The 22794-nt window shown below is 33.1% G+C and overlaps 1 protein-coding gene across 1 annotated transcript; it reads right to left on the bottom strand.

Moving 5' to 3' along the window:
* Window positions 1–7981: 7981 nt before the first annotated feature.
* LOC148938717 (uncharacterized) lies at window positions 7982–22246 on the bottom strand. Its single transcript, XM_089107593.1, has 2 exons — window positions 22210–22246; window positions 7982–8413 (listed from the first exon to the last, which is right to left on the bottom strand). The coding sequence occupies exon 2, from the start codon at window positions 8348–8350 to the stop codon at window positions 7982–7984; it is 369 nt and encodes a 122-aa protein (XP_088963719.1). The 5' UTR covers window positions 8351–8413; window positions 22210–22246.
* Between the last annotated feature and the right edge of the window lie 548 nt (window positions 22247–22794).

Genomic DNA, 22794 nt, shown 5'->3' with positions numbered 1-22794 from the left:
TTCATCGCTAAATAATATTCAAAAGGTGTTGCGTCCAGCAGCATCAAACATTCAACCAAGATTTAATTTATTATTGAATAAGAAAAAATAGACATATTTATCTCTTTAAATTTTAATCTAATACTGAGCATTCAACGCCTGCGTTCGAATATATTCAATCGAACTAAGAAGTTCACAGAATTCCCTTTTATTTATGTTATAGGCTACAGCAAAAAGAATTTATTATGGTATAGGCTACTATAAAAAAAAATGCAATTATGATTTAAAATAGGGCATATGATTTTTAACCATAATAAAAATAATTTTACGAATTTTTGTGCAACTTTTAAATTTAGGTTTTTTATGTTTCTAAGCAAACTCTAGTAATATATTTTTTCATATGTGCATGTATATTATTACCTAATAAATATATCACCAAAAAATATATATTAATCTGCTTGTTTTGAATTTATATGGGGTCACCAGGAAACTAAAAATCATAAATGGGGTCGTGAATGAAAAAAGTTTAAGAAGCCCTGTTCTACACTAAAGATTTCTGGTAGGCACTTCAGATCATAACAGCAAATTCTCTGCATATTTCAAAATCAACTTGAAATCCAAATAATAGACAGATTTATCTCTTAATTTATAGAGAAATATACACTATAAATATGGATTTTAAAATTTATATAGAGATGTGGTTTTAAGGCTTATTATCAAGCCTTTTGAAAAATATAAAAACTTGCCAAACTAGGCTACTTGCAGGCAAAAATTTAAATATGTTCATGAAAGACTACAAAAACGGTTTGGCAAACACCTGCACATTGGAATAAGATAAAACAAAACTTCTATCATAAGATTAAGCCCCTTTGTCCTATTTTTGTCCCGTAAAATATTATCCAAAACATTTCAATCAACAAAAACACAATGTTTCAGATATACCTTCATTCTTAGGACATTTGAGCTGCAATTCATGGGTGTCGTATTCAAATTTACATGGTCCTGAAATGCTACGTAAATTGAGCAAGGGAACAGATTCACGTTTTGGTGACAAAAGATGGTTTGGAAAAGGAAAGGGCTTCTCAAGGTCACCTGGTAAAGCGTCTTCAGCTTCTAAAACAAATTTTAAACTAAACAGACATAGAAAAATTTAACAGTAAAGCTTACTAAACAAATTTGACTGCTTTTCTTTATAGTTAGGTGTAAAAATGTAGATATAGACATGATATGTATAAATAAAATTAGATTTATATTATGTTTTTTTTTAAAAAATAATTTCTAAAATCTGTTTTTTTATAAAACAAAAGAAAACCTGAAACATTCAACGAAACTCATAAACATAGAACGAACAAAAACATGAAAGTCATAAAACAAAATTCATAAAACCAAATTCATAAGAACAAAATTGATAGCATAGAACTAGTAGCTGGATAAGTGTAAATTTAATATGACATACTAAATTAAAAAAAATGAATATTGAATAAAAAAAATTTACCAAAAAAAAAACATTTTACAGCTTAACAATCACAAAAAATTGACTCAATTAAAGGTAAAAAAACACCAATCAATTAGGAGTTTTCTGCATTAGTTCCCCATCAATAAAACACAAAATATTGTCTGCAAAAGTTGAATGGCTGAATTCAACTAACTTTATTCCTTCAACTAACTTCATGAAAGACTACAAAAACGGTTTGGCAAACACCTGCTCATTGGAATAAAATAAAACGAAACTTCTATCTTAAGATCAAGTCCCTTTGTCCTATTTTTGTCCCGTAAAATATTATCCAATACATTTCAATCAACAAAAACACAATGTTCCATATATACCTTCATTCTTAGGACATTTGAGATGCAATTCCTGAGTGCCGTATTCAAATTTACATGGTCCTGAAATGCCACGTAAATTGAGCAAGGGAACATATTGACGTTTTGGTGACAACAGATGGTTTGGAAAAGGAAAGGGCTTCTCAAGGTCACCTGGTAAAGCGTCTTCAACTTCTAAAACAAATTTTAAACTAAACAGACATAGAAAAATTTAACAGTAAAGCTTACTAAACAAATCTAACTGCTTTTCTTTATAGTTACGTGTAAAAATGTAAATATAGACATTATATGTATACATAAAATTAGATGTATATTCTGTTTTTTCTTTCAAAAATCATTTCTAAAATCTGTTTTTTTTTTATAAAACAAAAGAAAATCTGAAACATTCAACGAAACTCATTAACATAGAATGAATAAACCTGAAATTCATAAAACTAAATTCATAAAACTAAATTCATAAGAGCAAAATTGATAGCATAGAACTAGTAGCTGGATAAGTGTAAATTTAATATGACATACTAAATAAAACAAAATTGATATTGAATAAAAAAAAATTACCAAAAAAAAAAAATTTCACAGCTTAACAATCACAAAAAAATTGACTCAATTAAAGGTAAAAAAAAAATACAAATCAATTAGGAGTTTGCTGCATTAAGTCCCCAACAATAAAACACAAAATATAGTCTCCCAAAGTTTAATGACTGAATTCAACTAACTTTATTCCTCTCTTACATGTCTTATAACTTGATATTCCCATCTGAAGCTACAGGACTACCCCTACTTTGGTGGTAATATATCATTCATCGTACCTGCAAACTGACTGAAAAATTATCTATAGGATGATTACTTGTCTCACCAAATTTCAAAATAAAAGCTAATTATCTGAATTTAAATGTGTGATGCAGCACAAAGAAGCCATTTGTATCACCCCTCAGCTCTTAATCCTTAGATCCAAGAACATATGTAGTTATATTTTTTTCTTAGGACCACTTAATGACAAAAAAGTTAAATGTATAGAATTACCGTTTTTAATGAAAGAATCCTCAGAAACCATGATGAGATCAGCCATTTTCGGAATTTGTGGCAATTCCATGAAAGATATATGAATGGACTTAATGCAAACTATGACAAGTATAATACTATCATTTACATTTGGATACGACACAGATTTTAGTCAGGAGTCCTAAAATACAAAAAATATAGTGATATACTAATGACTAACAATGACTTTTAACCACTGCAAAGCATATCTTATCTTAATACAGTTGAAAGCACAGGCTCAACTCCTTTAGCAGTCTAAGGCATTAGAAATCTGGCTATTTCTTTTCTTTTAAGAAGAAGGCGCAAAAATTCAAACACTGCCTTTTTGATGTAACTATTTTTAAAGCGCAGTTGTTGATTTTAAGTTATATTAAACTTTCACGGTAAAAAAGCAAAGCACAGCTGTTAGCTTATTCTATTAGCTGTTACGGCTGCTAGCTGTATTCTTTTAGTTAATTTTTCAAGCCAAAAACTATTAGGTTGGAAATTTGGTTCAACTCCTGAAATGACAGCTTTATTCATTGTTTTAATGTTTAAAACACTGCAAAGTGTAGGCCTTATATATATATGCGTTATGTATTTTCAAAAGGATATATCTAGTTGTTCTTACTTTTAGGGCTTCAAGAATGTGACAATAGACCTAAAATTAGATCGAAAAAGATATTATGCAATAGCATTGTATTTATCAATTAAAAAATAAGTAATTACCTTCTAAAGGAATTTAAAATTCAAATTTAAAGTGAAATTCAAGCAATTTAAGAAATATTTCCAGAAAAATTAGTCTTTAGTTTTTTAATGTCCACTAAAACGTAACAATATTTGTCTTAAATAATTCTGAAAAATCAATCAACTGTTTAGGTTAACTTATGAGGACAATCAGGTTAACTAAGGTTAAACTGGTGGGAACCACTCATGACAAGGTTTAAATTTACCTTCAATTACTTTTTTATACAAAAATTGGTTCAGCATCTATGCTTGAAGGCGATGGCCATTACTATAGGCAACGCTACAGCGTTGCCTCTGATATTGTCTCAGCATCAATGCCAATGTTATTATGAAATCAATTTCACCTTTTTATTAAACATTTTTAATTATACTAGAAGACGATGTACTAATGTGAAAAACAACAAACAATATCCCTATTCAAAAGATTTTCTATATACCATGGTTGCAGTGACAGCTGTAACCTAAGACAGAGTACACAGATATTGAAATAGCCTGAAACACTTTAAAATGGCGTCGATTTGAAACTAAAATTAACCAGAAATTCACCGTCCAACTTTTCTAATGGTTCCTCTATAATCTTTTTTAGCAACCTGCTAAAGATAAACCAAACCCCATTGTTACCAAATGTTTATAAATACGTTTTGAAAAAAAAATTAATGTCTTTCAGTGCGCTAAAATTTTTAGAAGAATTTCTTGATATTTTAGACAATATATTAAACAAAATATTATATTTTATATGTAGCCTTACCATATGAGAATTAAGATAAGAGACTGAAACCCATCATTCTGCCAAGGCAAACCTGCTATAAAAATAATTGGTGTCGAAACGGTAAATTACAGAATATTGTATATTATTACATTAACTTATAAATTAAATTAACTGCAGATCTTCAATTCTTTTAATGTCCTTCCAGATTCTAAAATCTATGTATTCTCTTAAAATCTGTTTCTAAATTCTAAAATCGGTACCATACATATTTACATGGTCCAACCTTCTTAATTTTACCCCTCTAAGCCTCTTTAGCAACCTACTAAAGGATAAACCACAGCCCACTGCGACCAAAAACTTTAAAAACACACTTTGAAAAAATAGGTTTTTTTTACATTTTTTTTAAACTTGTCAATTCGGTAAATTATTGGCGCTTTGTCACATTGTCACAGGGTATTTATATTTAAATAAACATTAATACCCCACTTTAATTCTTTTTTCCTTAAATTGCGGACATTTGTATTTTTATGTAAAGATATGCAATTTCAGACACTAATGAACTTAAACTATTTATTAAAAAAGGACATAATGGATAAAAAGCAAGCAAGAAATATCTCAAAAAAGGAAAACAAGCAAAACAATATACCAAAAAACACTGAACATATATTTATATAAAGGAGAAAGAGAGGCAACTCGTTACGCCTCCCTTAGCAACAAAGGAAAATAAAAAGAAATTACACTTCAATAGCTCTCAGGGAGCACACAGGAAAAAAAGCAAGAAAGAAAGAAGAAAGAAAGAGAAGAAAAAAACAAAGAAAAAAACATTAACTCGCGGAGAAAGGGATGGGATTTACAAAACAAAATATAAATAAATCAACAATACATTCAATCATTTGGCAATCTTTGGCATTTGAATATATTCAATTATACTTTTTTGGCAATCTTGGGAAGGTGATATCTAAAACTGAGTTTTCATCGCTCATTTATAACAAACAGGAAAAGAAATATATTCCAACCATGGCCATGCTTATTTTCAACCAAAAGTTTCATGCTTTAAAAAAAACAAGCTCTGGTTGGGAAATATTTGGGAAATTAAGATAAAGAAAAAGACCACATATTATACCTATATTTCAGAATATTGCTTAAAAATTTATTTAAAAACAATTATTTTTTCCATACATTTTGCAGCCATCCCCCTCTGAAATATGGATCTTGCCCTGGGATACAAACAAAAACATGGACTTACTGTTGATGAGAATTAAGTAAAAAAAAACTTAATTTTGCATCTAGTCTAGGGTTATACCCATACATAGGGGGTACGGGTAATTAAACTAGAAATAACTCTAACAGCCAAAAAAATAGAGAACTTCTAAATATAATGAACTAAGAATTTTGTTATTATGGTATTTAGTTAAGATAAAGAGATACATTATAGTCTCACTCTTAGTTGTATTTTTTTTATCTGTTTAAATCTATTTGGGTAGTCTTTCTAATTTTACAATCAGTGGCAAAATGAAGATAGACAGCTAAAAACATTCCTCCAGGGCCAAATCTAGGCTGGGTATGTATTTTTGAAGTTTTATCCACCTAGTACAATTTGGTGATTGAAAAGTTTAACTACTTTGTCAACAAGATTTATAAAGCAAACTTTAAATTTTACCGTCTTATTATCTGCAAAACTTTATTAAACATCCTTTAAAAGGGACCAACTGAATCCAGTCTAAATCCACAATACTATTAAATTATTTGAAATTTTGACTGTTTTCAATGTATTTTCCACAGTTGGTCTGTCATTTTGTTAAAAAATGGCATCAAATATTTGTATGCAGATCTTGTGGAGGATTAATTAATGTGGTTTCTAAAAGATAAATCCATTAAATATTCTTTCAAATATAATAATTCCTACAGTTATGTTTGAATCCCCTACCCCAGATGCCTGGGTATGAACCTAACTTAAACATTGTAGTTTGCTCATTTTGTTGTTTCTTTTATTTTGGGATTACTACCAGCTTTTGATGAAAAATAGGTGTGAACCAAGCCCAAGGGCTCATAAAACAAACATTTACCACCAGGAAGCCATATGTGGTCAAGAAGCTGTACAAAGCTATTGTACATCCACACCTGGAATTTGGAATGATCCTAGCGTCTCCTCATTATAAAATGGATGTTAAAGCACTCAAGAGTGTCCAAAGGCAAGCAACAAAGCTCATACCAGCTTTGCAAGACAAGATGTATGAGGAACACCTTGTATTCCTCAAACTCCCCACCCTAGTCTATATTTTTTCAATCATCAGTATATAGACTTACTTGGTTTTCATGATATTTGACAAATCATTAATGTTAATACTGAGTAGGATGGGACCCAAGACTGTGCCCTGGGGAGTATCACTTCTAAAATTCTAATTGTGCCATCCTCACAGTTGAATGACCTCTCAACCTCACCAGATGTCTCAACACTCTGTTTTTTACTACTTAAAAATGGCATCACCCTCCTAACCACACTCTCATTCATTCCAATGGCCTGAAACCTTATTTGGAGTCTCTTATTGCAGACTGCAAAGTATAGCAGTGTGATGTTTTTTTTAGAGTGGTTTCTTGCCTGTCCCTCTGCCTTCACCGTAAATCCTGGATCCGCCACTACAATCGATACTGTTTTTTTTTTTCCATGACTACCATGTTAGGTAGACTGACATACCCCCTCCAAAACGAAATCCTGGCTACGCCACTAAAACCAACCGAAAGAACCAATTAGAAGACAGTTATGAGCAAGATTTCTTAAGTTTATTTTCAGCTCATATTAAAGGACTTAAATTAGCCACGAATAATTGTAGATAAAAATTAAGACCAACGTGTGAAGCTCAGATCTTATGAAACTTAAAGGATAGGGGAACGCCAGAAACATTTTCACTAGCACTGAGCAGACATTCTCTTCAAATATTCTGGAAGAAAGACGTTAACATAGAAGTTTTCGAGAGCACGAATATTCTCAATCCATGATTCGTCTCTCACTATCTCCAATATTATTGTGCTCTTTTCTGACCAGACACAAACATCACAAGACCGCCAACCAGTTATAAACAGCTGCCCTTGGATTTGGTTGTAATATTTATTACCAAGAGGGTGAGAACGGTCAAGGTAATAGTAGTTGGCACTGTCTTTCTTCAGGTAACTGTTTGATATATGTGTATTCGCACTGGCAACAACACCATCCAGTCTTTGAGTATACGGGGACTTGACTTCCACCAGCTTTTTTGCTGATACAGTGCCATCAGGAGATGCACCAAGCATTCCACTTGGGGTTAGAAATAGGCCTGCAGGGGCAACAGTCACGCCGGAAATCTGCTCATATTCCTAGAACGAAAAAGCAAGATGAAAAACAAAATATTTTCTAACATTTAATATTGTTGGTGATGTTTTCTGGTTATCTTCCAAGATAACCAAAAGTAGCTAAAGCAGAATTTTACTGTGAAATTGGCAGCAACTATGACTTGAGTTGTATTTTCAATATTTCCTTTTTTCAAATAATTTTTATTCTCTGGTCACATTGGTGTTCCTGGCTAAATGGTTGACACTCTTGGTCGGGAATCCTTTGTCCAATGAGCACAAGTTTAATTCCTGGCATTGCCAGTTTATTTGGATTGGGATAGGGGGTCAGTGAAGTGACTTAGCTTAGCAAGAGTTGGTCCAGCTTTAAATGAGCACCTAGAGAAATCTGGGGAAGATAAGCAAGAAGAGCATGCAAAAATAAAGGATAGCTGGTCGAATATTTTCAATCCATGATTCGTCTCTCACTATCTCCAATATTATTGTGCTCTTTTCCGACCAGACACAAAGATCACAAGACCGCCAACCAGTTATAAATAGCTGCCCTTGGATTTGGTTGTAATATTTATTACCAAGAGGGTGAGAACGGTCAAGGTAATAGTAGTTGGCACTGTCTTTCTTCAGGTAACTGTTTGATATATGTGTATTCGCACTGGCAACAACACCATCCAGTCTTTGAGTATACGGGGACTTGACTTCCACCAGCTTTTCTGCTGATACAATGCCATCAGGAAATGCATCAAACATTCTACTTGGGGTTAGAGATAGGCCTGCAGGGGCAACAGTCACGCCGGAAATCTGCTCATATTCCTGGAACGAAAAAGCAAGATGAAAAACAAAATATTTTCTAACATTTAATATTGTTGTTGATGTTTTCTGGTTATCTTCCAAGATAACCAAAAGTAGCTTAAGCAGAATTTTACTGTGAAATTGGCAGCAACTATGACTTGAGTTGTATTTTCAATATTTACTTTTTGCAAATAATTTTTATTCTCTGGTCACATTGGTGTTCCTGGCTAAATGGTTGATACTCTGGGTTGGGAATCCTTTGTCCAAGGAGCACAAGTTTAATTCCTGGCATTGCCAGTTTATTTGGATTGGGATAGGGGGTCATTGAAGTGACTTAGCTTAGCAAGAGTTAGTCCAGTTTTAAATGAGGACCTAGAGAAATCTAGGGAAGATAAGCAAAAAGAGCATGCAAAAATAAAGGATAGCTGGTCCCTAGCTTGATATTGCTCTTTCTGGCTAAAAGACCACAAAATGGAGATCAGCACTTCCAGTTTGGACCTGGAAAGTCTACAGCCACCATACATACTTACATATTGGTGTTCAGTTAGCAAACAATATTTTATCTGCAGTTATTTTTAAAAGAATTTAGACAATCAGCTTTCTAAGTATGATTAGTATTAATTAATTTTTAAAGCCATGCTGCCTTTTGATTTGAAACAAACATGTTTTGTTGTGTTTAAAGTAGAGATTTTAAAATTATTAATAATTAGAAGCCCTTTCTCTGATTTTGCCAACTTTTCAGGCAGTAAGTAATTTTTAATAACTGTAAAATATTTCTTCTGGTCCTTTACCAGTGGTTATCAATTATAATGCACTAAACAATGATTGATATATACTATGGTCATGAGTGTAGGGACGGAGGCAGGGGGACAGCTGCCCCTTCCCCTATACCTTCAAATTTACATTAGATATGGCTGAAAAAGCATATGGTTGGAACAGAAGTTACCCCCCCCCTTAGACAATATGCTGCCATCGCCCATGACTGTGGTCACTAAAATTATGAAAATCTAACCTATTTTACCAACTGAGATTTACCAACTGTTCAAAAAGGTGTAAGAGAATATTTAATTTGGCCCAATGACTTATCCACAAAAACTTTCTTTTAAACCCATTAAATGTAAGAGAGATGAAGAAATGCAAGTAAGATGGTCCTTCCTTTTGCCTGAATAATGGATGTATGTTTCCTAGCTTCAATAAAAGGGGACTTTCTTTGGATTCTTTTCCATCCAACTAAAAGCAGTAGGGGCAGCATCAGGTACAAATGACCTTCCTCTTAGTCTACATACACAGGGGGAAATCATGCAGCTCTATACTAGCCTTTACATTACCCTTAAATGTGCAAATATATATCCTGAATTGACATATATAGGGGGGGGGCTAAAATTCATTTCCGACAGAAATGATTATTATATCTGTAATCAGCATAAAAAAAGGCATCAAATGGTATATTCACTTTATTTGTAAGTCAATAATTTGATTTGGTAAAAACTTGCCTAATGTGCAAATATATAGCCAAAATTATATATTTCCAATGTATTCTGCCACCTGTCACTTGTTTTCCTGTTTGTACTTTGTCACAGTTGATTAAAATAATGGGTACTAGGGTTGAGGAACAGATTGACAGAATAAATAGAAAATATGTAGTTTGAGCTATAGATTTCTATATTAGGAGGGTTGGAAGACAACAGAGCTGTATGTAAAATGTTTAAGGTATAATTATTATGCAAATCATGAAGGGTCACTTTTTTAACATATTTTCTTCTCTAGGCTAAAAGATAGGCTACTAGCAAGATTTTCTTAATATTTTTTTTTTATTAAACAGCAGTTAAAAAACCAGCGCCAATATGGTTATTTTCGGCTCGTTTTGCCAGGTGCTACCAAAACAAAAAAATTTGCTTTCTAGATCCACCTCTTGTGTTGGACAGTACTGCTTCAAAGGTGGAAGTCAAAAGATCAGGATGGGGGGTTCAATGAAAAACCTTAGACTTTGAATTAGTCAGACAGATTCAATAAATAGTTGCCATGACTAGTGGCAGCTATTATTTAAGTACAAGCCTCTTTGAAAGTAAGGGCATGAAAGCTGTAATAAAAGGGGAACAAAAATGAAAACTGTGTCTCTTCTTACCTTGATTGCATCAGCTTCGTGTATCTTTCCCCACAAAAGAGACCTACTTTGCTTAAAATCCTCTCCAAGATCTCCTCCAATCAAGGCTTTCATGAGGGTGTTAGAGGGTGGAAGTCTTCGGGCAATACAAGCCAAGACATCTGAAAAGTTACTGACAGTAATTCTGGCCTTCCTTAACCTTAACCAATTATGGTTTGATGTCTGGCCAACAGTCTCCAAGCTAACTATTGCAAGTTGGCTGGAACTTAGCTTTAGGGTGGAAACCAAACTAGGAATGTCAGAACCGCCACTTAGCACAGCCCTGCCTGTAATGTTTTCTACTGCTAGGTTATTAATCTCACCTATATCTGGGTTTGGTACATTGACTACCCAATTAAGGGGGGAACTTGAGCAATGCTTGCTCAGCAAGGATTTCACTTTGTCAACATAGCTGCCTTTCAGGAGTACTTCCAGGAGTGAATCATTTAAAACAGGCTTTGGAAGGAACAACACTTCTGTTGGTTTGGACTTCAGTTTGTCTTCATTGTTTTTCTTCCTCCAGGAGCAAGGTAGGTCTGTACTCAAAATGCTGTTCTGGGCATGTAACAGAAGTGCAGCCATATGGTGACACCGGTATTGTCCTCTTAGGCAGTCACATTTTCCAGAATATTCTTCCAATAGCTGAGCCTAAAAATTCACTGACTCAGTAGTTGTTATTGAGTATGAGCCATACTAGCTTTTATTTTGACTGTATTTAAAAATTGAAGGTCAATACACTAAATGACCATAGGGATAATTTACAGTAGTTTTTCATGCTGAAAAGACCACAAATATTGCTTTTAGAGACTTCCCCTCATTATTGGCCATGGTATATTAATTTTCATAAAGTGCCCAACATTCTTTGAAGCTAATTGTGCTCTAACCCAATCCTGCAACAGGGGTTCCGAAAAACTCAGCTCTAGCAGCACAAGAGTTTGAGGGTGCAGAAAATCCAATGATCCAATGCACTCCCAAGAGTGTCAGTCATGGTTCCAGACACTAATTTATGTAGAGAGAACTTTGGTCAATAGCCAAATTCTAGAAAGCTAAAAATTTGTTAAGCAAAGAAAGGTAAGGGAAGCTTCTAGAAGCACTCAAATAGAAAGTGGTCCCATTATTACACTACTTTCAACTTTTAAACTGATACTATAAATTGAAGAAAGTTGGGTGTTTTTAGTGTCTGTCTTTCAAAGTACTCATTACGGCAGCATAGTGTTTGCTCTTGGCTCAACTGTCCTTTACTGTTTGATGTTCTATCTGAATATAAGAATCATTCCTGTCGCAAATTCTAAGTACTATTTTCATGGACAATCCTGCATAGCCTATTTGAATATCGTTTGTGTAGGCTTTGAATTTGAATTAAGGATCTTGGACTCTTAATGGGGTGTGAACAAGGCCAATTGAACAAACAGAGTACTGATGCCTGGGGGCCAAGCTAAAGGGTATGTCCTCTATTTTCAAATTTCTGAAAAAGAATTTGCAGTGGGAATGATTGTTTTTAGAATAAGTATTGAAAACTGAATAATATTTTATCTTTTATTTTTCGTCATCTTGAGTATAAACCTCTCTAGATTACACTGATGATCAAGAGTTTCACCAACAAAACTCAGTGAATTTGGAATATAGGACCATAATTAGGCCCTATCTATATTAGGCCCTATGAATGGAATGGTGTTTATTTGTTAGCTATCTAATTATGATCCTTAATTCCAAATTTATCCCAAAATCATGGCAATTGGTTGTTGATCACATTTTGATTGACTTAGTTTTCTTGAAATAAAAAAACAAAAAAAAACCTTCAACAACACACATTTTAGCAATTTCAGATTTAGAACTTGATAAAATAAGGCAAATCCTGGTAAAGGTGCAGTTTAGTTCCCCCTGCAGTGTAGGGTGTAGAGCCCCTGCACATACGACTGGGGTATGCAGTAAGAAGTCAGTTGTTTATAATCTGCATCTACTGGACAGTATCTCTGCAATGTGACAGCCCAATTGACTGAATAATAAACAGTTAGAAATAAGCTTTTTTTATCAGGGGAAACTAGGATGCACCTTCACCCAAATTCTTATACAAAACAGGCACACATACTAACAGAACTAACCTGTACATTGTACAGCTTCTCTTTCATGGAAGCATGAACCTGGCTACTGATAGTGGCTGAGCTGGGCTCATAAAAGAATGATTGGAGATGGCTAGATTTGAGGGCTATCTCTCCTCTTTCAAGCAGCTTGAGCTCTCCCTCGAAAAACTTCGAAATTTTAAAGCTTGTAATTTCCATTTAGTTGCGATTATCAAAATGGCTTGTTTGTCTCCACATGATGATAGTGATGTTGTAGTGACGCATGACTTGACAGACGTATTCTTTTAAGCGGCGTTCACAAGCTAGTCTAGCTAGAATCCCATGTCTAGACACGTGTCTAGCAAGAATCCACTGTCTAGGCAACGACCGTTCACAAGTACAATTCGGCGCTTAGCTTGACACGCTAGACAAGGTACTTGGCTAGACATTGAGTTCTAGCCTCTAGAACTCAATGTCTAGAATTTTCGATTATAGCCAATCAGAATGTGTCAAGATCCACTATTTTCATAATTTTTGTTTACATTTGTAAACTGAAATTTAATTTTTGTTTTTTCATTAATTGTTCTTTTTTCATTTTAGGCAAATATGCAACACCAGACATAAAAAAGAAGCACATTAAGGCAATTGTGTTGCTTATCTCGTCCATTAGCTTGTGACAGTAAAAATAAGGATTATAATATTTGAAAGTTTTGCCAGCATAAGCTCTGTTGATTGGCTAGAAATGACAATTGAAACTAAATTTGTAGTTTTAGCTAAGCACCGAATTTTACATGTGAACGATCGTTGCCTAGACATTGGATTCTGGCTAGACACGTGTCTAGACATGGGATTCTAGCAAGACACGCTTGTGAACGCCGCTTTACGGCACTGTATATATAATTAGCAGTAAGTTTACGACAGATGATTTCTGGCTCTTCATTCTCGGTGCGAACAAAAAGCTCCTCCCACTTCTTCATGCATTAGCGGCAGTGTTTCCAACACTTCAAAAGAAAATGTACCACAAATCGCAAGAAAAATGTACCAAAGACAAAAAAAAATGTACTATATTCCAATTTTTTTCACATGTTACGCTTCGCGTAACACGTGAACCGTCAAGGACATACAGTACTATCTATGACCATTTTGTATACAAAATTTTCATTCACTTTCTTTCTCCATTCCTTCGTTTTTTTCTCTCTTCTAATACAGTTCATTACTCCTGACAATAATTGAAGAAATTGTTCGGGGTAACATATATTACTACAATAGCATTTTACTACAGGCCAAAAAGTCGGTGTTTTTCGGCCATTTACGACCGTTTACAGCACCGCGCTGAAATCGGTCCCAAATGAGGATTTTATTACAAATCAGGGGGTAAAATCAAAATTTTAACTTTGTATTCTTACAGAATATTGCCCAAAACCAGTTGCTGGGACCTGTTTTTCTGTTTAATAGTTTGCATACAAATGCCCCTTTTACCTCACATAAAGATCTCGATTGAGGGGAGGATCGCTCTTGTAGCCCTCCCCTAATATGCGCTACCGCCTACAAACAAAACAGAAAAAAATTTCTTTTTAAATTGGGACTGATTAAAGAAGTGACTTTGGGGGTTATGATCTGGTCTAACACGTACTGGACATTTTTATTTTGAAATAATATTTTTCTCCAAAATACTTTTATAAAATCCTTCACTCACCTTATATGGTCGATTCGGATATATCCCCACAAATTGTACAATAGAGAACATATCTTTCACTATTTCTTAAATCAGCTTAAAAATATAGATAATGGCATCTTTTATTTTTAAAACTGGAGCTTGGTTTATAACTTTGAGTTTTCTGAGGTTTCATCTACTCTATGCTACAAAAATTATACATAAAAAAAAACGACCAAAAATATGACATTAAACATCATTATCTAAACCAGAAGCCATGGCAGCACTCACAATTGCAGATATTATGTACCTTTTTCCAGTATTTCGCCAGTTAGGGTGTGACACCATGCTCATGGGGGGTTTCCAGTCTTTGCTAACAAATCGTTTAGCACCCAGGACAGCATTAAGAAAGAGTAGTAAAGCCTAGTTCATTTCAAAATTTTGTTTTGTTTAAATTAGTAGTTGAAAAGGCCCTCTCGGCACAAGCAGAAGAATATGGTAGGATAAGCATTTTCATCATGAACTCACCCAAGAATGGGAAACTTTTGACTTAAGGACCATCACATCGTTCTAGTACTTTAAAACAGAAATAAACTGTGTCAGAATCTACACATTTCTCGAGATCAGCGCAAAATGGTAGCCTTTCCTAATCTTTGACAATGTTTTCCACATCAGTCTCTTTTGCCAAACTTAGAAACTGGACAAGTTGTGGGACAATACTTAAGTTCGAGTGGTCAGGAGACATGGCTATCTTTGGGTCCTGTCGGTCTAAGCTAAAAGACGATTATTTTGAACTGAAAAACTTTTCCTTATTTCGTCGCTCAGTTCTATCATGTATTGATAGATTGTCTTTTCCGTATTTTCCGTACACACTGTTTTGAAGGCAGTTGCAGCTTTTGTTGTTGTTGATAAATATAAACTCTACACGACTGCCAAAGTCTACTTCTTTCATGTCTCGAAAGTGCTGTGGGTTCCTGAACTGTATCAAAGGTGCTTATGTCGTCTCCGCGTAGCTTGGCTTCATAGTATGGTTGATAATCACTTTATACAGCTCACCAAGTCCACTGTACAATATGTGAATTTGGGTATTCTCCAACTGAAACAACCGATTAAGGTCACTAATAAATAGTAGGATATATGTGAGACAAGAAAAATAATCTTTGAATGTAGAGAACAGCAATTTTTAGAGAATAGCTGTGGCTTGTTTCCTTCTTTAAAACTTTCACTCCGAAAGAAAAGTATCAAACAATCCCATTGTTCGAGGTAACACATAATAACTGGAAGTCAGGAAAGCCACCTAGTTGTGACATGGCACAGGATCCTGTACTTGTCAAGCTCAATGATTTTCTGCATTTTGACAAACTCATCAGCCATTTTAGGGTTTCAATCAATGTAATTTTAGAGATCTTGACAGAATTCTTCGATGTCTGTAAGTATCTTATGACTTGCTGCACTGGCACACAAATGGATGGAGTGGCATGTACACCCAAGAACAAATAGGTTTGGTAGATCCAGCGAAAGCTTTGCTTGCATACTCCCTTTTCCCCCCATCATCACAGATGCATTATCTGATGCAAAACCAAACAGATTAAGCTTTGGCACTCCAATCTCTTCAAACAGAATTTTTATCAACACGGTATATAGATCTTTAGCTGTGCACTGCTGTACTTCAACCAATTTCAAGAATGATCCTTCACAACTTTCTTCCATCCATCATTCTTAGCTTCCTTCACTTCATCGACATGACGAATAACAGCAACTAGGCTTTTCGAATTACTCGCGTCAGTACTTTCGTCAATGATTACCGAAAAACAGTTTTTTCTCATCAGGTTGCACAGGTCATCAGTTTGCTACTTCTCCAAATATTTTATTGATCACATGTGGAGTTTTGTACGACCACACTGAACACTTTTTACTATTTCCAAGTCAGGAAATGCTCTCTTTAAGGTATCTGGAACCTCTTTCATAACATTGATTGCCAAGTTATGCCTCGCCAGAAATCCACTTAAAATCTGTTGAGCCTGCCTGATTTTCTGACTTTTTAGAAGCCTTTCATTCTTTTTTATACTATCTATTGAGAACTGTAACATGGGAGCAAAACTAAGCGTTGCAGACACCTTTTTTAAATGAGTAGGATTGCTCAGGTGGCGCCTAATATGAAAACTGCTACCCGAAAAGCCAGTATTACGCAGAATACAGCGAGGCTGCCCTGTGTGCTCTTTGCCGATGTAATGTTTACCCTCAAGGTCAATATTTTAATTTGGTGTAAGTTTTTTTTGTCATTCTTCTTCCTTGTGGTAGCTTATTTAGCTCCAGCAGCTGTTCCAACGTGTGATTCCGCTTCATCAGTAACTAAAGGTGTTCCGTCATCTTCTTGAGAGTTGCTACAGCTATCAACAACAGTTGAGCTATCTAACTGAATTTCTTCTTCCCTTGCTACAGCCCTGCTTACAGATCGGCTCAACTCTGAATCTGCAATAATACTCCCAACAAACAGATTGTTTCATATATTTTTGTCTCGAGCTAAAACTTCCACCTCAGAATACTGTTCTCTAATATTGGTCAAAATAGGTGAACATATTTGACATTCTTCTTTACTGTTTTTAGTACTGCTTATGGCCATGCTTTTTTTTCTCACTGTTTCTGGAGTTCTTCTAACTAGATAACCATTAACATTCCGAGAGATCGTCCTTGGTCATTGGCTACAAGAGACCTCCATTATAGGGCCTGTAGGACTGGGAGACTGATTCTTGTCGATGCGTAAAATTTTATTCTGAGGTGTCTGTCTTCTAATAGGCTTGAATAAACTGTCTTTTCTTGGCAATGTTGAAAGATTCCTGACCATCACGAACCTAACCTGTCATTATAGCTTCATTGTTAACTTTTCATTTTCACTCGGTAAGACTTGATAGACAGAGATGTTTTTGTCTGACTTTTAGAAGCCTGAAGTGTCTGTTTACGAAAAAAGAAAAAGAGGTGACCGGTGACTACTTGTTTGTCTCTTATCTTGACTATGGCAAACAAGATCAGGTTGAAATAAAATTATTTATAAATGAAAGAAAACAAACATTTGTACAAAAATACTGAATTGTACCACATCGTACCATAATTTTGCAAAATGTACCATATGTTGTAGGATTATACTAAACTGTACCAGTAGAGATGAAATGTACCAAAATGGTACAATTGTACCACATTTGGCATCACTGATTAGCGGTTTAGTGCGTATGCGTCAATCAATGAGAAATGGTTCGAAATTATATTATTCGTAATTGCGAAAGCAGAAAAAAACTTGGTGAGCCGGCCAAGTGGTTTGCAACTGTCCCATCTCACAGGTATGACTTAATTTATATACAAATTATGACTTAATCTATTATTTATATACAGTGGACTTAACTGATTGGCCTATGTAGGATTTCTAAAAAAGAGGGCAGGGGTTGATGAAATTTGTGAAAATAAGGATTTTTATATATATATATATATATATATATATATATATATATATATATATATATATATATATATATATATATATATATATATATATATATATATATATATATATATATATATATATATAGTAGTAGTAGTGAGTGAGTAGTGAGTGAGTGAGTGATGATGATGATGATGATGATGATGATGATGATGATGATGATGATGATGATGATGATGATGATGATAGTAGTAGTATGTATATATATATTGCACTACTATATAACATTGCACTACTAATAATAACATTGCACTACTAATTTTCGATTTACTTATATGCATTGGAATACATTAATTTAAAATTAGTTTCTTCATAATTTAGTGTTCCAACGTTGAAACCAAGTTTCGCATTCAATAAAAATCTGACTTGTCTACCCGTGAAAAGATCTAATGTCGCTTTTGTTTCTACGTTCTCTGGAGCACTCGCACCTCGGCCCGGGTTTTTATAATGGGTAAGATAGGGAAAGATCATACTGCCTATTATATATACAGTGGTATCAAGTAAATTCAATTTAATTTTGCTCGTTTTAAGATTTATTTATTCATTTTTATTCGTGCCTTTTGTATGCTTTATTGCTATGATTGTTAATTTAATTTCTGTTCATTTTGGGTTTCATTTATACTTCAAAAGCATAATATTTTTTTTAATTTTAAGCTTGATTTACATATTCAATTTAAGCTTTCCTCGTTTTAAAATTTATTTATTCGTTTATATTAGAACCTTTTGTATATTTTTTTGATATGATTGTTTATTTAATTTCTGTTTGTTTTGGGTTTCATTTATTCTTTAATAGTAATTTTTGGTCGTTTTGAGTTTGAGTTATTGTAGATTTCTATTTTTTCTGATCTTAAGTTTAATATGGCTTTTGTTTTTCTTTAAAAACTTCTTTTTTGGTAAGTTTTTTTAAATAAATTTCTGTTCGTTTTTGGTTGTCAAAGTTTAAGGTTTTTCAAAATTCCCTATTTGAAAATAATTTTTTACTGAAAAACAAATTAACAGCTTTGGCAAGAACTAATAAAATTAAACTGAATATTCGACATAAAATTATATTAATTGCTGACAACACACCAGCTCAAGACTTTGTTTCACTCAGGGCAGGATTTAAAGCTTTGACGTTTCTTGGCTCAAGCGTTTTTGCCGCTCCGTTTTTGCAGGATTGTCGGGGAAATCCCCAAAACTTCCGAGTTAGTGAAAACTGCCGGTCCTATTGGTAAATATCGGCCTGATTTCACTGCAATTTTCATTTTATGTTTAATGTTGTAATAAGTGCAACATAAGTATTTATAATATAATTCGTTCTCGTAAGGCGCAAGATACGCAGTATTCATATATATTAGTGCCTATTGTATGTTTTTTCCTATGATTATTTATTTAATTTCTGTTCATTTTGGGTTTCATTTATAATTCAAAAGCAAAATAAATTATTCTTAATTTTAAGCTTGATTTGCATATTCAATTTAAGCTTTTCTCGTTTTAAGATTTAATTATTTATTCGTTTATATTAGTACCTCTTGTATGTTTTTTTTGCTATGATTGTTTATTTAATTTCTGTTTGTTTTGGGTTTCATTTATACTTCAAAAGCAAAATATTTTTGTTAATTTTAAGCTTGATTTGCATATTCAACTTAAGCTTTACTTGTTTTAAGATTTATTTATTCATTTATATTACAACCTCTTATATGTTTTTTTTTTGCTATGATTGTTCATTTATTTTCTGTTCGATTTAGATTTTATTTATTCCTTAACAGTAATTTTGGGTTGTTTTGAGTTCAACTAATTGTAGATTTCTATTTCTTCTGATCTTAAGTATGATGTGGCCTTCATTTTTCTTTAAAAACTTCTTTTTTGGAATTTTTAAAAAAAAAATAGATTTCTGTTCGTTTGAGTCTGAGTTTGAGTTATTTTAGGTTTCTATGGTTTCTGATCTTAAGTTTAGTAGGGCCTTTACTTTTCTTTTAAAAACTACTTTTTCGGAAAGTTTTTTTTTAATTAATGTAACAAAAGAGCAAAAATGAAACCTTAAACAATCAAAAAGTATACCGTGGGCTGAATCAAACCATAAGTGAAGTTGTTGTTTTTTAAATTAATGTAGCAAAAGAGTGAAAATGAAACTTTACACGATCAAAAAGTATACCATGGGCAAAATCAAACCATAAGTGAATTTTTTTCAATTAAAGTAACAAAAGAGCCAAAATAAAACCTTAAACGATCAAAAAGTATACCGTGGGCTAAATCAAACGATAAGTGAAGTTTTTTTAATTAATTTAACAAAAGAGGGAAAATGAAACCTTAAATGATCAACAAGTATACTGTGGGCTAAATCAAACCATTAGTGAAGTTTTATTTTGAAATTAATGTAACAAAAGAATGAAAATGAAACCTTAAACGATCAAAAAGTATACCGTGGGCTATATGAAACAATAAGTGAAGTTTTTTTCATATTAATGTATCCAAAGAGCGAAAATGAAACCTTAAACGATCAAAAAGTATACGGTGGGTAAATCAAACCATAAGTGAAGAAGAGGAAATATTAAAACAAATATTAGGAATTATTGTAACTAAAAGAGTGCACATCATATGTTGAAGTTAAATTTTTTTCAGTAGCTACAAAGATTTGGATTTTTAAAAAAAAGACGAAAGTCACGTTTTCCTTAGGTCTTACAAATAACAGTTCGAATAGAGATAAATCTTTTTAATAGACAGTGAAAAACAATTACAAAAAATTTCAGATATTTCTGTCACACATACAGTGACATCGTCATCAGTAAATATACGGTATTTTTGTCATCGTTTTCCGCTTTCTATTAAAAGGATTCATCCCTATGTGAACTTGTATTTGTAACACTTGAGGAAAACGTGACTTTCATCGTTTTTTTTTTTAATCCAATGGGACTCACTAAGCTCTTCAAGCTAAATTTACCAAAATAAATGAGTCGTTCTAAAAAAAACTGATAAAAAAAGACAAAAAAACTTTTGCCTTCATCTGCACAAAATGCATTGTGTATTTTTGTTTGAATTTTGCGTTTTCAGTAAACTAATTTTCTAAACTAAAAATTTCTGGTAGGCAGTTCAGATTATAAAAGCCAGTTCTCTGCATCTTTCAAATTCAACTTGAAGTCAAAATAATAGACAGATTTATCTCTTAATTTATAGAGAAATATACACTATAAATATATGGATTGTAAAACATACACCAAGGCTTATTATCAAGCCTTTTAAAAAGTAATAAAACCTGCCAAACTACTTTCCAGAGAAACTTAAAAATGTTCATGAAAGAATACAAAAACGGTTTTGCAAACACCTGTACATTGGAATAAGATAAAACATAAGTTCTATGTTAAGTTTTAGTTCTTTTGTCCGATTTTTGTCCAATAAAATACTATCCAATACAGTTCAATCGACAAAAACACAGTGTTTCAGATATACTTTCATTGTTAGAACATTTTGGTTGCAGTTCCTGGATGTCGTATTCAAATTTATATGGTCCTAAAATGCTAGGTAAATTGAGCAAGGGAACATCTTCACGTTTTGGTGACAAAAGATGGTTTGGAAAAAGAAAGGGCTTCTCAAGGTCACCTGGTAAAGCGTCTTCAGCTTCTAAAACAAATTTTTATATTAAACAGACAGAAAGTTCAACAATAAAGCTTTCTAAACAAATCTGACTGCTTTTTCTTTTTAGTTATGTGTAAAAATGTAAATATATAGATATTATATGGATACATAAAATTAGATGCAAATTCAGTTTTTTCCAGAAATCGTGTCTAAAATCTGCTTTTTATAAAGCAAAAGAAAACCTGAAACATTCAACAAAACTCATTAACATAGAACGAACAAAACCTGAAATTCATAGAACAAAATTCATAGCATAGACCTAATAGCTGGAAAACTATAAATTTCGGATAACATACTGAATTAAAAAAAAATAGTATTGAATAAAAAATGTAACTAAAAATATACATTATACAGCTTAACAATAAAAAAGTGACAATTAAAAGTAAAAAAATACCAATCAATTGGGGGTTTTATGCATTAGTTCCTAAACAATAAAATTTAAAATGTAGTCTCCCAAAGTTTAACGGCTGAATTCAACTAACTTTATTCTTCTCTTACATGTCTTATAACTTGATATTCCCATCTGAAGCCACAGAACTACCCCTACATTGGTAGTAAAATATGGTTCATCATGCACACGGAAAAGATTGATTGAAAAATTTTCTATGGGATGGTTACTTGTCTCAACAAACTAAAAATAAAAGCTAATATTCTGAATTTGAATGTGTTTTGCAACACAGAACCCATTTTTATCACCTGTCAGCTCTTAATCCTTAGAACCAAGCGCATATACAGTTACATCTTTTTATTCTTAGGACCAATAAATGAGCAAGGAGCAAAAAAGGGACAATTATTTTCTAGAGCACAGTAGTCTTTCTTTTATTCTGTGACAAGAGGATAACTGTACAGAATTACCGTTTTTAATGAAAGAATCCTCAGAAACTGTGGTGAGATTGGCCATTTTCGGAATTGGTATGAAGTCCATAAGAGATCTTGGAACAGAGCTAATGAAAATTATGAGAAGTATAATACTACCATTGACACTTGGATTCGACACAGATTTTAGTCAGGAGAGTCCTAAAATACAAAAGATATAGTGACTGATGACTAATAATGACTTTTAACCACTTTAAGGCACATTTTATCTTAATACAGTTGAAAGCACAGGCTCAGCTCCTTCAGCAGTCAAAAGCATTAGAAATTTGGTTATGTCTTTTCTTTTAAGAAGAAAAGAAAAAGATTTTCTATATACCATGGTTGCAGTGACACATGTAACACAGAGTGCACAGATTTGGAAATAGCCTGAAACGCCTTAAAATGGCGTCGATTAGAAACAAAATTTAACAAAATCTAAAATCGGTACCATACAAATTTACATGGTCAAAAACCAATAACCAGAGCAACTTTTGGTCCAACCTTCTTAATATTACCCCTCTAAGCCTCTTTAGCAATCTACTAAAGATAAACCACAGCCAGTTGCATCCAAAAACTCTCAAACAC

This window comes from Artemia sp. Qi Xiang Cuo, unplaced genomic scaffold (assembly GCF_049724085.1).
Source record: "Artemia sp. Qi Xiang Cuo unplaced genomic scaffold, ASM4972408v1 HiC_scaffold_3014, whole genome shotgun sequence".
Taxonomy (NCBI): Eukaryota; Metazoa; Arthropoda; class Branchiopoda; order Anostraca; family Artemiidae; genus Artemia; species Artemia sp. Qi Xiang Cuo.
The sequence above is the reverse complement of the archived record's forward strand: the minus strand, read 5'-3'. Positions and strand labels throughout refer to the sequence as shown.

Bases quoted from the DNA above. Each gene is read 5' to 3' on its own strand.
- LOC148938717 (XM_089107593.1), bottom strand. From the start codon at position 8,350: ATGTTTGATGCATTTCCTGATGGCATTGTATCAGCAGAAAAGCTGGTG.